This window comes from Sinohyriopsis cumingii, chromosome 12 (genome assembly GCF_028554795.1).
Source record: "Sinohyriopsis cumingii isolate HCF-2022 chromosome 12, ASM2855479v2, whole genome shotgun sequence".
NCBI classification, from domain to species: Eukaryota; Metazoa; Mollusca; class Bivalvia; order Unionida; family Unionidae; genus Sinohyriopsis; species Sinohyriopsis cumingii.
In genome coordinates, this window is record NC_142972.1 from 43,345,366 (window position 1) to 43,364,172 (window position 18,807).

Consider the following 18,807-nt stretch of genomic DNA (forward strand, 5'->3'; position numbering starts at 1 on the left):
AATTAATAGCAGCAGAGAGGGCGCGACCTCAATAAAGTGTTCACGTGATAAAATAAACCATTCTACGAACAAAAAAAGACAACGACGGTAAAGTAACACCAATCTGAGAAATCTTTTTGGAAGATTTATTTTTGCTTCAATTTGTGTCGATGCTTTTGGTTAAATTTGTGTCGATGCTTTTTTTTTTTTGTTCGTAGGAAGGGTTATTTTTAGTTTTTCGACGCTTTTCGATCTTGGTCTGTTCGCCCTCTCTGCTGCTTAGGTATTGTCTAATGTTGTAAAGCGCTTAGAGCTTTTAAAGATATGGCGCTATACAAAGTCCTCATTATTATTATTATTATTATTATCTCTCCAGAACCAAACTCCATATCTCTAAACTGATATAAGGCAGACGCTGATTACAAGTACCAGTTACAATAAATCTGATTATTATATAATACACAGTGCTACTTTCATCCTTTCATTTCAAAGGTTCCACTTGAAATCGTATTTTATTTAACTACAACAGGCGCACCAAGTTAAAATAAATTAGGCAATTACAGTTTCATCTTTTGTGCGAAAATAAAGATACTTTTCTAAACAAATAAATTAATACATAATCAGTAAGGTTCGCAAATCAGGTACGTTAAGGTAGCGTGTCTTAAAGCTCACATGGCTCGATAAAGGTGAAGAGCAAGAAACGCGAATTAGTCCACAATTTTTCAATATGCACAGAATTTCGTATTTTTCATATTCTATTATAACAACATCAAGCAGAGCACCACTTTCAAAATCTTTTTAAGTCATTAGAAGGCAGCCGTACAAATTATCGGCGAGATATCCTCAGGCCTTATTTCGAGAACATTGAAGAGTTATCTACCCTCACCGGAAAGGCGATTAACCACCATGAATAGCAAGTTTTTGTCAGTAAAAACAAGTCTCTGATCCACTTATGCAATTATTTACGCTTCATGGCGCTGGTAAGGTAAGGTATTTTTAAAGTACTCAGTTAGTATTTATGTAATATTTGAGGATAATCTCTTTAATTTAAAAACTCGCTTATAGTCGAGAAAGTAGATTTCGCGTCTGAAAATAAAATAGATGATTTGATTTCCGAAATCATTTCGATGGTAACGAAAGTTACTTTCTTGAGCGGTTTTTACTGTGGTGTGGAGTCTCAAATTCTAATAAACGTTGTATAGTTAAAATAAGCTCTCAAACTGCGCTATTTTAGCTACAAGTTACAACAGTAACGTAGAAATTGTTTGAATTATTGAGAACGTTCTAAATCTATAATATATGCAGTAATATGTTTTCGAGGACACTTCCAATAGTTCACTGAAATGCATACGTAGAAGCAATCCTCGAATCATATGATCTTTCTACATATAAATGCATTGACGCAGACACACTTGACTATTAAGCGACGGGTGGTGCGTGGTCAAAGATAAAGTAAAGACGGAAGTGATAGGACAGTCAGAAGAGTAATAATAGGAAAGGCAGAAATAAGTAAAAGAGTGTCAGTGTACGTTTTCGTCCCTTCATACTCAGACCAATCCGGCCACCGTAGCGGCGATGGGATATGGAACCTCTAACGGCATAGCCCTGAGAATAACTAGGTCTTACTTGTAGCTGACTACTTCATTAGAATGTGATATTAATGCACCAGAAAGATGCTATAATAAAAAATAAACATATTATTTAATAAATAACCACGAAATAATGTAATTTATAACGTATTGTATATGAAATTACATAGTCCTACATGTAAGACCTCGATGCTGATATTTATGTTTTGGGCGTCAGGGTCTTACTGCCTAACTAACAGCGTTGTGTAGTGTGTTTTATATGTGGACTAATATCGTAATGAAAGTCAAGTGTTCAGGAATATCTCACACAACTGGCAACTAAAATAATAACACTTTTCTACAAAGTAAAGTCATAATGATTTAGTCAGACTTTACTTACTCTGATGTCTTTTCTCTAATAAATTCAAATCTTCACAAAAGAAATGGACCTGTTTTCAAGTTTTGTTGGACTGCATTTCATTTTGTTGGAAAGCAATGAAAGTCGGGAATGCCGAAATCGAGTTAACTTGAAACATTTTTCTTTAACGAAATGAATAAAAATATATTATGCCTATTGGAACTGTAAGCAATGTTTCATTTCCTTCAAGAAAAATATCCCCCACATGAACCTGCTTGAATATACTTCATCATACCTTGACTACCAATGAATTTCAACAAATTCAAATGTATGTCAATGGAACATGAAAATGCGTCCATTTGCTAGTGTCATATTTTGATTCCACCAGGACAAAAACGGCACATTAAGCATATTAATTACATATCAATTTGTGGAAGAGTGTTGATATGGGCTGCCAAGTGTGTGAGATATTTCTGAAACCTTGACTACTAGTTCCAATGTCAACTGACATACAAGCCCATTACTCAGGTAGTAAGACATGGCACTAGAACAAAAATAACATGTGCTATGTCTTACATTGTAGGACTTAGAAATTACAGTGTCATCCTCAAACCTGCCTAGCTTTCAAACTGACCATGGGGATGAGCCTCAAAAAGGTTTTTGTGTTCCCAAAGGAGGGGTTAGTGTATGTTACCTGAAAGAAAGGCATACAGAGTTCAGAAAAAGTATCTCAAGCTCTTGACCCTGGGACAAATTAGATGGAAGAGATACTCATCCCTGTCCTCATTTAGACCAAGTTGTTTTTGGCCTTTTCTTTTTTCCTCATATTGCCGGTGCAGAGACCAACTATCCAAGGCACAATTTGTGCCGGACCATCAAAAATTTAAATTACTGATGCATGCATGGAAGGCAACATCACTCCAAAGTAAGAGTAATGTAAATAAACTATCTTGAGAGAAAGGACTATGTCATTGTGAACTGGCTGATGCTTGGGATGGAGCTCATGTTTCTCTTACCTTGGGACAGTTGGTCTCGGCTAGCATTGGTATGTGAGAAAGCTTGCCGGTAGCTTCTCGTGGGTCAGTGGTTCTTCCCGAGGTTTTCCAGGGTTCTTCCTCCACCAGTTATACTGGCCGCCATGTATAGCCTATCCTGTGCTGAAAAATTGCGTTAAACCCTACAACAACAACCACCTTGGGACAGTGCTCAAAGACAGTTGTTTTAGACACAAACCCAGGGCTGGTGACTTTAAACAAACATGACAGTCCGTGTCTCAAATTCCTTAGGCCCTCCATATGCCCAAAATTTACTGAGTTTTAATATTAATTTGGCACACAACATTGCAATTGCTACACTTGAAATATAAATTCAGCAGGGTTTTTGAAGGTAATGCAAGTGTCTTTAGCATACATTACTACACTCGCCAGAGACCAGATGGTAGTGGTGTTCAGACTTTTCTGCTGGATTCTCTGAGCGAATGATGATCAGAACCAAGTTAATCTGGATGACCATGATATTAATAGGGGTGAAACGATTCATCGATATATCGATGCATCAATAATTTTGCTGTAACGAAACACCTATCGATACAAGAGAAGAAGAATCGATACAAAACAATACTTACCATATGTAAGTTAATTTTGTCTTCAGGAGTCATGAATAATTATTATTAGTTTGCCTTGTTATTTTATAAATTTAGAATTTACCTGAAACAGAATTTGCTGTCCTGGGCATTCATTTTTATCATTAAAAAACAAAAAAGACTATTGAGAATCCTTGCTGACTGCAAATTAAATAAAGTGGCAGGGTTTGTAATCTGCCCCAACCCATGCTAATTATCTTAATCCATTTGCATGTTCAGCATATAGGATACATTGAAAATGTGTTCCACGGGTATATGAAGTACTTTGCTCATCATATAATAACCACTTTTATACCAAAGTTTTTCCATCAAATTTTATTTTGTTAGCTTTGGTCAGTTTGAAAGCTACACTGTGACTAAAGGTGTGTCACGCGGTGAAATATGTTGCATTGAAATCTCACTGGTAGTTATTGCTTGTTCTGGTCCAGGTAAAATAATAATTGCCAATCAGGAACTAGCGTATCTTATTCCCAGCATGACAAACAGAAAGTACCAGCAAAGAAACAGAAACTTTAAGCTAAAACCATTGATATGTAGTATTTAAACAGATACTGTCAGGGTTGCAATTGCATGAATTGCGCAAAATTTGTACGAATTCATACACTTTGGAGAACAATGATGCACAAAAACTCCTGCAAATTAGTTGAAAGTCCTGCATATGAGAATGTGGTCGGTGAAGTAACAAGTTTTATGTGGGTTTTTTTAAACAAGTATTTTGGCATAGTTTGAACTTTCCATGATGGATGTTTTAGAAATGCATGTTTAAATTATGAGCTATATAGAAAACCCAAAATGTCTTATTCTCAGCATGGTGTTCATTGCGTTTTTGTTTGTCAGATACTGACTGGTGATTGTGAAGATGACAACAATTTTTAAAGTAGAAGTATATTGAATTATTGGAGCTGGGAAATTGGTAATGGAGATACCAGTTCAATACAATACATGTTGGAAGATCAAAAAACGATGGCATCATGGTTAATCTCCCTTTCTTTCAGAGCTATTTCTAAATTAAATTTCGAAAGGTCAGAATACCGAGCGTATTTAAACTACAGACAATTTAAAAAGTAGAATGCAAGTTTCATTTATTGATCAGTCAATTTAGCCCTGCGGATCATATGCTACAAAACCATATATCCATATCAGGGTTACAATAAACTGAAAAAAATAAGGATGAAAAAGTGAAATTAAGAAGTAAAGATGTTTATTTGAATAACTCTGTCTGTACAAGCACACTATGGCATTGATGGACTTAAAACCCTAATACAGCGTTATGGAACAGATAATAAATCTGGCATGGTAGTCAGTAAACTACTGATTCAAGAAAGTTTATGTTAGTGAAAAATTCTATTAATATCTGTGAACTCTAGAACATTTTAAGCCACAAAGATCAATGCCCCAACATCTTCAAGCTGACAAAGCAGATATGCATATGCCCTTTCAGCAGGAAGCAAAGAAGTATATTCATATACAGATAAGGAACAGAGTATGCTCAGAAATAAAACAGATTAATACTTATACAACTAGATTTTCAAGATTTCTGATTTCATTAGAGCTCAGAAAAAGTGGAGCAGGAAGAAATATAGACAAATATTGAAGTGTTAGGTAAATATTGAACAATGGCTGTTTCCTCCCCCTTCATTTCTACTCACCCCCTTCTTTCTGTGACAAAGGGTGAAGTCCTCCTTTAGATAAAATCTTGTGATATTTAACCTGTGAATGAAGGTGCTGATGGTATAAATAAAATTAGCACAGAATCAGCAAGGAGGCAGATTTTAAACTGCTCAAGTTTATCACCTTGTGTTTTAAAAAAGTTAAAATTATTGGATAAGGTGTAAATTTTTTTCTTCACTAACAGATACAAGTACTTTTGCCCACAGCAGTCTTTTACATTTACAGGAAGTACAATGTGACAGATTTTATTGGTATTCATTCTCATTCCCTTGCCTGGATTTATTCTAGATGAGGTTTTCTTTGCATGAGGAAATTGCTTTATTTCTTATGTTTTGAAGATAAGTTCCTAATGTCTTCCAAGTTTAAGTGAGACATGAAATTGGTAATAAGATGTTTCAGAGCAATTATGTCATGTAAAATTAAGGCCTGGTGGCTAAAGTGAGTTAAATGGAGCACCATCAAATAGCCCAAAACACTGAATAAAACTGACAACCAACATGTAGTCTGTTTTAAGGTGTTTTTGTTTTGCTGTCATTTATGAGAATTTCATGTATATATATATGATAAATTTATTTCTTTCTGTAATCTGCATACTGGAATTACAACCAGCATGCCAACATACATAAAGGGGCACCACATACCTTTCAAAGATGGAAAAGCCATCAAGTTCATACATGCATCGTATTGCAGGCTGTGTATCATGAATCGTATCGATACACAGCACATGTGTTATCATTTCAGCCCTAAGTATAAGCATTGCTAAAACTATCTGATGCTTGTCATTATAAAAAAATGAATATACATCACATTTGGTATTGACCATTAATTGGAGAACTGTTTGGGGGGACATAATATTTTCATGTGTAATTGTGTGTGGGTGGGTGGGTGGGGGGGGCTTTACAACCAAGACAGTAGTAATAACTGCTCAGTCCAATATGGATGGTACTGCTTTTTCAACACAAATCAACTTCAAACACAAGCATGTGCTTATTATTGTCTTTCAATCAATCTGTTTCATGGCAAAAATCATGCAGAAAAGTATAAGTCAGTTATTAGTTAGCATTTTAACAAGATTAAGATAGTGAATAACTATAAAAGGAGCTAATCAGAATGTACACAACAGAATGATGTACATCGATATATGTTTGCAGTATGTGCAAAGAATTGAATGGCTCTGGCCTCACTGTTTCACAAAGAAAAACTCAGTCAGCCAGGAGTTCTGAAATTTATTTTGCTTCCAAAATCACTTAAAAAAAATAATCAAACTTGAACATTATTACAACAATTGAAATAGTCATGCTTTGTGTTTTATATATGAAATAAAATTTCCAAATATGGCTATTTACTGTTTATATATGCTGCATGTAACAGGCACATAAAAGGTCACAAGCACTGACTCCATTTTCCATGTGCCCAAAATTGTCGGGTTTTAAAAAAAAAATTATTATATAACATTACAGTTGTGTTTGTGTGTGTGTGATTTGGATTTTTAACGTTTAACAATTTTTCAGTCATATCGCTACGATGTCTGCAGTGTGGCAGTTTATCGTTTTGTCTAGCACTGTGGCATCATGTCACAGACATGTAGCATGTTGTCCCACCCAGTCACATTATCCTGACACCAGGCCGACCAGTCCTAAACACTAACCCCTTAATGCTGAGTGCCAAGCGAGGTAGCCGCTGGTACCATTTTTATGTCTTTGGTATGACTCTGCTGGGGTACAAACCCATGACCTCTCACATCTGAGGCAGATGCTCTAACCACTAGGCCACTGGAGTGGTGCTGCATTGCAGTTGGTGAACTTCAATTATGAAATGAAATAAACAAAATCGTATTAAGTAAACCTGAGTGTTTTTATTGAAATCTTAAAATTTGTCACATAAAGCAATGTTTTTCTCATGGTTCTGATGTCAACCATTGTCCATTTGCTCTATCAGTGTCCTCCCATTGGATTGCAGTGTTGATGTTCATTAGCATCTGACGCATGTCTTGCTCTTTAAAGTTTATCTTTACACTGTTGATATTGTTCATAGGAACCACTTAATATGTTAAATCAGTGTTGCATTACACTTGCGTAAGCATGAGCAAGGGACACCTCAGTTATCATTAATTATACTATAACTTCAAACATCTTGAACAACACAATATTAATTTAAGGAGGCCAAATAGTTTGAAACAATGAAGTGTTTTCTCACATTATATTGGTTTTTCCTTTTTATCTTACCTTTGTCAAATGACAGCCAATTTTTAATCAAAGACTTAAAACCATTATGGACTGTATTTTCATCCCTTTCTTGCTTTTAGTCCCTCAAAAAAGTCCAGCATTATCCTCTAAATGACTGGCATTATGATGTTGTACATGTCTGATAATTACACATGCATGGAAATTGTTTTGATCAAAGAACTTGGCAGTGTTTTGTTAATTTGTGCCAGGTTCATTCTTTTATAACTGTTGGATGACCATAAAATTCTAAAACAAAACAGGTCCTTTTCCTATACTTCATTAAAGTAAACAATCATTAACATAAACTATGTCAATCGTGCTTTCTGTGAGGGTAATTTGTTATTGTTACTGTGTATTTATATAATAATAGGAGCACTAATTGTACATACCTTTTCATTTCACAGTATGGCTAGCTAAATACATTCTCTTCCTATATAGGCATAATAAATTTGGATATATTTGCATCATACAAATGAAGTCTTCTTTATTCAGACCTACAGTAGAGTGTGCATTACTATGCTTGATATTCTCTACCTGTGTTTTAGTTATAAAGAGTTAATGGAAGTATGGGCATATGCAAAAATCACAGTCACTGCATGCAATTCATATATACAATACATATTTCAAACCACATATATGTTTTAGTTGGCCTTGACAAAACTGCTGCTATTGTGCAAAGTCATGGGTCAGTTACTAACTTGAAACTACAACTTTTGTTCTGTTGTGCTTTGTAAATAGTTTTCAATCTAAACACTTTTGAGCATCAGCCTTTAAACTTCAAAGAATAACAAGGACTGGAGTGTACTGAAAATATACTGGTTGGAATTCAGATGTTTTGCTCGTCTCTTCTGTAATGGGTAGGTGCAGTATGTTGTATATTTTACTGTTTAGTGTTCATTTCAAATTAATTATGTCATTTGGAGGGAGGGACTTTATTTTTCATCTTAGCAATGGAAAGTTACTTCTATTGCACCTGTAGGGAACATAAAAAAATGTCCTAAGGAAATTAAGATAAAAGATAATTTTGGTAGATTTTACATTAGTTGAATCAAGTATGCCCCAAGTTGGGGTACTGAATAGAATGTGCTCATTGCCAAAGAAGAAGCATCTGATGAATGGTTTCATTGGCTGACATATGTATTGCTGATCTTATTAGCTTGGTACAAATTCGGAACACATGCTTAATTACAATGCATAGAAAACATAAAGGAGAAAATAATAAATCTTAAGCAAAAGTACCATACTGATGCATTTATTTTCAAAGTAATCATACAGTTTAGGAAGAAGTGTAGACTCAAGAGTCCATGTCAAGTGTAGCAGATTTGAATAATCAAAAGCATGTTGTGCACTGCATTTTTTTTGTTTAAAATTTAAGTATCTTCTATCAGCACAGACAAGTACTCCTGTAATTTATAATTGATATAATCATGTTTTTCATTTTTTTTAAAACGTCTGAGTAAAAATTTATTTTGGGACTCTCTATTGCTAAACATTTTTTTAAGTCAAGACACCCCTACCCCAAAGCAAATATTGAAGAAGAAGAGTTATTTGATGTTTTTTTAAATTTAGATTAACATCGCAGTCTTGCTTTTTGTCATATTAAAAGCCAAGAACAATTACTGTAAAATCTCCCAAAATATGTTATATTTTCAGAATTAAATTTTGGGATGAAAAAATGGAGACTCTTTCTTGGACAAATGCCATTAAGTTAGGTGTTGTCCTTTCAGTCAGTGCATATTTTTGCCATATCTTTGACAGTCATTGTTACTGACTTACATAAAGGCAGATTTAAGATTTTATGTTCAAGGTTGTGTTAAAGCTTGTACAAGTCGGATAGAGTAAGGTTAGGCCACAGCATTATCATGTGCAGGTAAGACACATTTATTTATATCTCATTTTGTTCAATGTTATCACTTGCTGCCTTAAATTCTCAAGCATTGAGAGCTTTTCAACAACACCATTTCTACATTGCTCCAAACAATTAGCTGATAGAAAAAAGCTGATAAAGACCTCTTGATAAGGTCTCTATTGGTGTAAGGTATAATTGTGAAACTACATAACATTCTTAACCTGTGTACCCTAAACACTTTGGTATGCTTCAAAGTAAGATTTAATACCATTATATTGCTCTGTAGTATTGATCCATGTCAAAAGTTACCTTTGGAACTATTTGACTTGTGGACAAAAGCCTAACAAAAGAAATACAAGTCAGTTTTAGTAAGTTATAATGCCTCCCCCAGAATGAAATTGTTAATTCAGATGGACCTGATAAAATGATAATTGAGTACTCAGACTTATTGACTGTCCTGTGACAGTTTGTGTGAGATTCAGTTACTTAATTGATCCGTTCTGAAAACATCTTAATTTCATTTCAATAAAGCATGGACTGTCTTGAAATTAAAAAAAATTGTGGTTAGATTACAATGTCTGTAGTGGCCATGTCATTAGATATGTATATAATCTGTCTACAGTCATAGGCCGTGAGCTTAGATACATTATACAATATATGTCTATAATACTGTAACCATGTGCTTGGATATAAATATAATCTTCTACAGTCATGGGCCATGAGCTTTAGATACATTATACAATATGTCTACAGTACTGTAACCATGTGCTTGGATTTAAATATAATCTTGTCTACAGTCATGGGCCATGAACTTAGATACAATATACAATATATGTCTACAGTACTGTAACCATGTGCTTGGATATAAATATAATCTTTCTACAGTCACAGGCCATGAGCTTAGATACATTATACAATATATGTCTATAATACTGTAACCATGTGCTTGGATTTAAATATAATCTGTCTACAGTCACAGGCCATGAGCTTAGATACATTATACAATATATGTCTACAGTACTGTAACCATGTGCTTGGATATAAATATAATCTTGTCTACAGTCATGGGCCATGAGCTTTAGATACATTATACAATATATGTCTACAGTACTGTAACCATGTGCTTGGATTTAAATATAATCTTGTCTACAGTCACAGGTCATGAGCTTAGATACATTATACAATATATGTCTACAGTACTGTAACCATGTGCTTGGATATAAATATAATCTTGTCTACAGTCACAGGCCATGAGCTTAGATACATTATACAATATATGTCTACAGTACTGTAACCATGTGCTTGGATATAAATATAATCTTGTCTACAGTCACAGGCCATGAGCTTAGATACATTATACAATAAATGTCTACAGTACTGTAACCATGTGCTTGGATATAAATATAATCTGTCTACAGTCACAGGCCATGAGCTTAGATACATTATACAATAAATGTCTACAGTACTGTAACCATGTGCTTGGATTTAAATATAATATGTCTATAGTCATGGGCCATGAGCTTAGATACATTATACAATATATGTCTACAGTACTGTAACCATGTGCTTGGATATAAATATAATCTGTCTACAGTCACAGGCCATGAGCTTAGATACATTATACAATATATGTCTACAGTACTGTAACCATGTGCTTGGATATAAATATAATCTGTCTACAGTCACAGGCCATGAGCTTAGATACATTATACAATAAATGTCTACAGTACTGTAACCATGTGCTTGGATTTAAATATAATATGTCTATAGTCATGGGCCATGAGCTTAGATACATTATACAATATATGTCTACAGTACTGTAACCATGTGCTTGGATATAAATATAATCTGTCTACAGTCACAGGCCATGAGCTTAGATACATTATACAATATATGTCTACAGTACTGTAACCATGTGCTTGGATATAAATATAATCTGTCTACAGTCACAGGCCATGAGCTTAGATACATTATACAATAAATGTCTACAGTACTGTAACCATGTGCTTGGATTTAAATATAATCTTGTCTACAGTCATGGGCCATGAGCTTAGATACAATATACAATATATGTCTACAGTACTGTAACCATGTGCTTGGATATAAATATAATCTTTCTACAGTCACAGGCCATGAGCTTAGATACATTATACAATATATGTCTATAATACTGTAACCATGTGCTTGGATTTAAATATAATCTGTCTACAGTCACAGGCCATGAGCTTAGATACATTATACAATATATGTCTACAGTACTGTAACCATGTGCTTGGATATAAATATAATCTTGTCTACAGTCATGGGCCATGAGCTTTAGATACATTATACAATATATGTCTACAGTACTGTAACCATGTGCTTGGATTTAAATATAATCTTGTCTACAGTCACAGGTCATGAGCTTAGATACATTATACAATATATGTCTACAGTACTGTAACCATGTGCTTGGATATAAATATAATCTGTCTACAGTCACAGGCCATGAGCTTAGATACATTATACAATAAATGTCTACAGTACTGTAACCATGTGCTTGGATTTAAATATAATATGTCTATAGTCATGGGCCATGAGCTTAGATACATTATACAATATATGTCTACAGTACTGTAACCATGTGCTTGGATATAAATATAATCTGTCTACAGTCACAGGCCATGAGCTTAGATACATTATACAATAAATGTCTACAGTACTGTAACCATGTGCTTGGATTTAAATATAATATGTCTATAGTCATGGGCCATGAGCTTAGATACATTATACAATATATGTCTACAGTACTGTAACCATGTGCTTGGATATAAATATAATCTGTCTACAGTCACAGGCCATGAGCTTAGATACATTATACAATATATGTCTACAGTACTGTAACCATGTGCTTGGATATAAATATAATCTGTCTACAGTCACAGGCCATGAGCTTAGATACATTATACAATAAATGTCTACAGTACTGTAACCATGTGCTTGGATTTAAATATAATATGTCTATAGTCATGGGCCATGAGCTTAGATACATTATACAATATATGTCTACAGTACTGTAACCATGTGCTTGGATATAAATATAATCTGTCTACAGTCACAGGCCATGAGCTTAGATACATTATACAATATATGTCTACAGTACTGTAACCATGTGCTTGGATATAAATATAATCTTGTCTACAGTCATGGGCCATGAGCTTTAGATACATTATACAATATATGTCTACAGTACTGTAACCATGTGCTTGGATTTAAATATAATCTTGTCTACAGTCACAGGTCATGAGCTTAGATACATTATACAATATATGTCTACAGTACTGTAACCATGTGCTTGGATATAAATATAATCTTGTCTACAGTCACAGGCCATGAGCTTAGATACATTATACAATAATCTATGTCAACAGTGGACATGAGCTTTGATGCAGTATTCAAATAATATATGTCTACAGTACCTTAACCATGTGCTTTAAGTTATACATACAATATATGTTTAATGTGGCCATGTCCTCAGATGTACATGTAATCAAGGCTTTCCTTATCAGCTGGAAGCCAGGTGTATAATTTACTTGGCTATTTTTACTTTACACATGGCTACTTTAAAAAGCCAAAAAGTAGTAATCATGTTTTTTTTTATTTTTTAAAGTGGCACAATTTTTTTCAGCTGAAATGAGAGCAATAGAAATTGCTCTGCAATATATTGAAAACATACGTATTTTAAACAGCATCATCTTCTCCGGCTCCCTATCAGAACTTCAGTTACAACACAGTAGAAAGCTGGAGAACCCATTATTAACCAATATTCTCGTCAAAAATACTTAGCTGAGTACCTCCCACAATATAGTATACTGTTGGTTACCTAGCCATATTGGTATTAAAGGTAATGAAAAAGCAGATCGCAGTGCTAAAATGACCCTATCCCAAGAACCATCTGATTTTAAAATACCATATACTCATTTTAAACCTAGCATCAAAGATACTTTATGTCAGAAGTGACAGGCATTGTGGAATGATGCAGTGAATAATAAACTTCATGCCATCAAGCCATCCATAGGAGAATGGACTCCATCCTTCAGAACCATGCGTAGGGAGGAGGTAGTCACTGCAAGAATTTGAATTGATCATACGCATATAACCCACTTCCACATACTAAAAGGCAAAGACCCACCAGAGTGCATTTCTTACAATGAACCATTCACTGTTAAGCACTTTATGAATGAATGTTTCGACCTGCAACCTATGCATGATCAGTATTATAATGTGCATGACATAAAGGAACTTTTTTGATACAATACATATCACTTGTATTATAGAATTCCTGAAAGAAGTAAACATTTACTTTAAGCTATAACTTTTATGCCATCACCATGAGCATTTTTATGTAATGTTTTTACTGACCCTTATTTCCAACAACTTTTTATCTGTCATTATTAACATATGCCATTTACATTCCCTGTTTTTTGGTAAGCTTTATATATTACACTTAACCATCTTATCGTTTTACTTTCAGCTGCTTGGTTTTAATATCGCTGGTTGATATAAAACCTTTTATCATTTTTAAATGATCATACATATAACCTTTTGTACAGTGCTAAATAGCCTAACAGTGCTGGTGCACCATAAAACGAACAATCAATCTTTTAGAAGGTTTGTATGCTCATTGATACTTTTTTGTTATGTAATAGCACATTTATTTGTATCCTGTACATGTACTTGATTATTAGGCACTGTCACTGCTGTATATGGGTGGTATAATGTACAGCATTATAACGAGAATGTACTGTTCCTATTCTTTAACTTTCAAATGACATGATACCAACAGTTGCTGCAGGTGAAATCTGTTGGAAACAATTTCCATCTGTAGTGGATACCTAGCTATGAACACCTACATAATATGATCTTATAAAGCTTTTGCAGATAGGATAGGATCTACATAATTTTTCTTAAAATTGTAAGTAAACCCAACCCCTCCCCCCGGATTCATGATTGTAGAATAGGTCTGATGCATTCTTGGTACATGTCATAAAGGGTCAGTTAGTGGAGGCAACCTGTTGGCAGTGGGTTGTGTCCAGTGTTGTTGGAAAAGAGGGACCTAGTAGTGGAGTAAAGGAGAGACCAATGGTCACCACTCTGGTGCAGCACATTTAGAACTTTGGCATCAGTTTTAGCTATATGGGTGGTCAGAAGGGCCTGAGGCCTGACTAACTGGCTGGTCATGCCAAGCTTTAACGGCTATGTTTAAGGTAGTCAGTCCCTCAACTTTTTGTGCCTACAGTTACATTACATTAGAGTTTAAAAAGAGTGGTGGGCATCAACCACTACTACAGTGCTTAAAAACTTTGATATGCCTTTGCATATACATAGCATCAATGTACCTTGTGATTTTATAATTGTAATGTATGTTCCCTACTCTTATTATGGTCTTCATTATTTATTATTAAGTGAAACAATTCAACTTTTGCTGCAGACTCGCATACTGATGTTCTGCTGTGCCACTTTTCCTGCATTGATCAAAGCGGAATTATTAAATATACCTATTGACCCTTCATTCCTAATCCTTTGTGGTGTTTCACCTGCCAAAAATATGGCCACAACAGCGATGCCTGTATTTAGGAAACCAGTCAGTCCCAGGTGCAGGCAGGAGGGTCACAATTGATTGTCAAGCTCAAAGAAAACATTTTGTTCAAAATGCCAGGCAGTCTGAGACCATTTCTCATACCATAGAGATTATTATGAGTAAAGAGGGAGATCCAGTATCTGAAGCAGGAGAAAGGTATGAGCTTTCCTGAAGTTGCCTAACACGGCTTGCAAATCCTATGCAAGCACGGCTAAAGTGGAAAAGAAACGTCCATAAATAGAGACAGACAATACATGACAAAAAGGTCAATTCAGCCACGACCCATTCTAGGAACTACCTAAACTAGCAGCGGAATCCTCTCATAAATACAAATTTCATCTAGAAAATGATGGTTGAGTAACATGACATATACAGCATTAAATGACATTTTATGGTATAGCATAGCATTTTACAGTATAATATGAAATTTTTCAGTATAACATTTTACAGTATAGCATGACATTTTATAGTATAACATGAAATTTTTCAGTATGACATTTTACAGTATAGCATGACATTTTATAGTATAACATGACATTTTATAGTATAACATGACATTTTTAGTATGACATTTTACAGTATAATGACATTTTAAGTATGACATTTTACAGTATAGCATGACCTTTTACAGTAAACTTGATGTTATGCTATATAACATGACATTAAACAGTATAACATGACATTTTATAGTATAGCATGAAATTTTTCAGTATAACATGACATTAAATAGTATCACATGACATTTTACAGTATGACATGAAATTTTTCAGTATGACATTTTACAGTATAACTTGATGTTATGCTATATAGCATCACATTAAACAGTATAACATGACATTTTATAGTATAGCATGAAATGTTTCAGTATAACATGACATTTTACAGTATAACTTGATGTTATGCTATATAACATGATATTAAACAGTATAACATGAAATTTATAGTATAGCATGAACTGACATTTTATTGTATAGGATGGACTTTTACAGTATAGAGTAATATTTTGCAATATAGAGTAATATTTTACAGTATATTGCTCTTTCAGTGGCTTCTTTGGAAACTGCTTCATCTCCATTGTTATTTATAGAATATTTATATTGCTGACTTGGAGCATGTTATTCAGAACTACTTCTTGTTTTGTTGACAATTCCTGAATTGTTCCTCTCCGGCATTAAGGTCTTTTATGGTTTTTATATTCTAATATTGGTTTTGGTCAGATAATTCCAGGCTAATAATTGTACCAGACAGCAAACACATGGTATAAACACAACAATTGTATGGTTAGCATTAAATGAATTTGCATGTGCAAGGAAATATTTATAAGTATTTTGGAAGCTGCTTCCAGAGTATAAGTATTTAAAACTATAAATGTTGAAGATAATTTCATTTGGATTACTTGCTGTGTTAGAATTTAGGGTTGGCATTCATGCCAATGATGTGAAAATTAATGTCACAATACTGTATCAACTTTTCATCACTCATTTTATCCTAGAGAGCTCCCTAAGTTTGTTTTAACTTCATGGTAAGTTGATTTAAAGTCATTTAGTTGCCCATGCAGTTTTTACTTTAAGGTGCTCCAAGCGTCTGAGCAATGAATTTTTGTTAACTTATAAAAAGGATATAATTCAGAATTAAAATACTGTAAATGAAGTGCTAGCTGTCAGGGTCCCAACAGGCTCATTATAACTATGTTTTACAGCATTGAATTTTGAATGTCAAAAATAAGCTATAATTATGGCATATAATTGACTTTGTATATTTAATATTTTCAGAAAAATGCAGGTGTTTTTAAAAGCTTCTGACTAGCAGACCTGACCTAATAATTAGAGAACAGTTTATGAGAGGTCAGTTGGTGACCAGTAACACTATGTCCTGGAAGAGATCTGGGCAGGGACAGCTTGCAGATGCCAATGTTCCAGGTAATTTGATTACAAATCAGTATAAGATACATGTATTTATACTTTTACCCTGTAGGCTCTAAATGATCATTAGTATAAATCATGGCAGACTCTTAGTCTGTGTTGTTAATCATTAGAAAATGTTTTGCACACTGGCCTTGTTCCTATTGTCCTATCATCGCTGACACCATTGACAGTCTTTACTGTTCGTTGTCACTTTTCAGGCACTGACTGAGCAGATTTGACTAAGTTTATCAGGGTGTCCTGTCATTGATGTCTCTTATAATCATGTCACTGATGCCATTGCACAATCCAGTATGATGATTATGTTAATATAGAAATTTGCATTTTTCTTCCAATGTTGATAAGCTGTAATGGTTCTGCTACAGCTTAATAGCAACTCATAGATTGTCAATACAGCTTCCTATCCCAGCTATACATTTCTAATTGGCCCTGGTACAGCTGTACAAACAGCCATCTACTTTTTGGTACTTTCCCATTCTTATGGGAAGGGTAATGTTTATACTGCCAAGTTAGTGTTTTAGTGCTTCTTCCTACCTCAGGTCTACAACAGCCAGTCAGAAAAGTTCCTTCCTGTTCAATGCAATACTTCATTGTTTCAAAATATACATTACCTCTTGAATGAAAATGTCACAAGATGTTACGAATCTATGGTCTTTAACTAAGTATTAGAAAAGAGAGAAAATCAACAAGTTTTGTTAAATTCAACAATTAATTTATTTCCTTAGAATAAAAAGTTAAAATTCAAAAAGAACTTAGTGATGCGAATAAAATCCCAAATAGTCCAAAAAAGTTCTATCATCAGACCTAATGAATAAAGTTGGGATTAAATTCCAGTGGACGTTTGAAAGAAGATCCAGCACTGAAGGCATTGATGTGCCTGTAGTCTTGAATGTACTAATGTATAGGTAGCCTGAAGTGTGATAATGTACTAACAGTCTTCCAGTTAATTGCGATAACATAGTCCAAGATGTATTTGTTGTCATAATATATTATTTATGTTGGTTATTGTTGTCATGTCTGAATAGTCCAGGTCAGTTGTTCATTTTTGGTAATTGTTAGTATGTCTGAATAGTCCAGATCAGCTCATCATGATGATTGTTATTTTGTCTGAATAGTCCAGGTTTTATTTTTCATGTTGGTAATTATTAGTATGTCAGTATACTGTTCCTGTTGGTAATTCTTAGTATCTCTGAATAGATCTGCTCTTATGTTCATTTTGGTAATTGTTAGTATGCTTAAATAGCCCGAATATATTGTTCATTTTGGTTGTGTAAGGCCTTCATTGCCGCTGTGCCATAAAACATAAATCAATCAATCTATTCATTTTGGTAATTGTTATTATATCTAAATAATCCTGATTTGCAGTTCATTTCGGTAAATGTTAGTTTGTCTGAATAGTCCAGATCAGCTCATCATGGTAATTGTTATTTTGTCTGAATAGACCTGCTCTTATGTTCATTTTGGTAAATTTAGTTTGCCTGAATAGTCCACATATCCTGTTCATTTAAGTAACTATTATTATGTCTGAACAGCCCCAATATACTGTTCAGTTTGGTAATTGGTATTATCCCCAAACTATGAATACTTCCAATCTGCAGTTTATTTTAATAATTGTTACTATCTCCATACAATGAATAGTCCTGATCTACTGTTCATTTTGGTAATTATTATGTTCATGTATGTCTAGTGGTATGTTTTGTCTATCACTTCATGGTTAAGTTATGCATTTAAATTTTATCATTGACTGTGATGGGGTATCCATGTTTCATGAACACATTTTTTGCTGAATTTTTGTTTTACCAAACTTAATAAACACTTTCACCGCTCTGGTGGCATAGTGGTTAGAGTGTCCGCCTTGGATGTGACAGGTTACAGTTTTGGACTCTGGTCGAGTCATAACACAGACTTATAAAATAAATGGTACTAGCAGCTGCTCAGCATTACAGGGTTAGGGTTAGGACTGGTCAGTCTTG

At 34.2% G+C, this 18,807-nt stretch overlaps 1 protein-coding gene across 1 annotated transcript in view; it reads left to right on the forward strand.

Moving 5' to 3' along the window:
- The first annotated feature begins 876 nt into the window (after positions 1–876).
- The window catches only part of LOC149786347 (uncharacterized), a 78,509-nt gene continuing 60,578 nt past the window's right edge, over positions 877–18,807 (forward strand). Inside the window, exons 1-2 of the mRNA XM_089976762.1 lie at positions 877–964; positions 16,685–16,831. Of these exons, the coding sequence (XP_089832888.1) occupies positions 16,750–16,831 (82 nt within the window). The 5' untranslated portion in view covers positions 877–964; positions 16,685–16,749. The remainder of the gene's footprint in view (positions 965–16,684; positions 16,832–18,807) is intronic.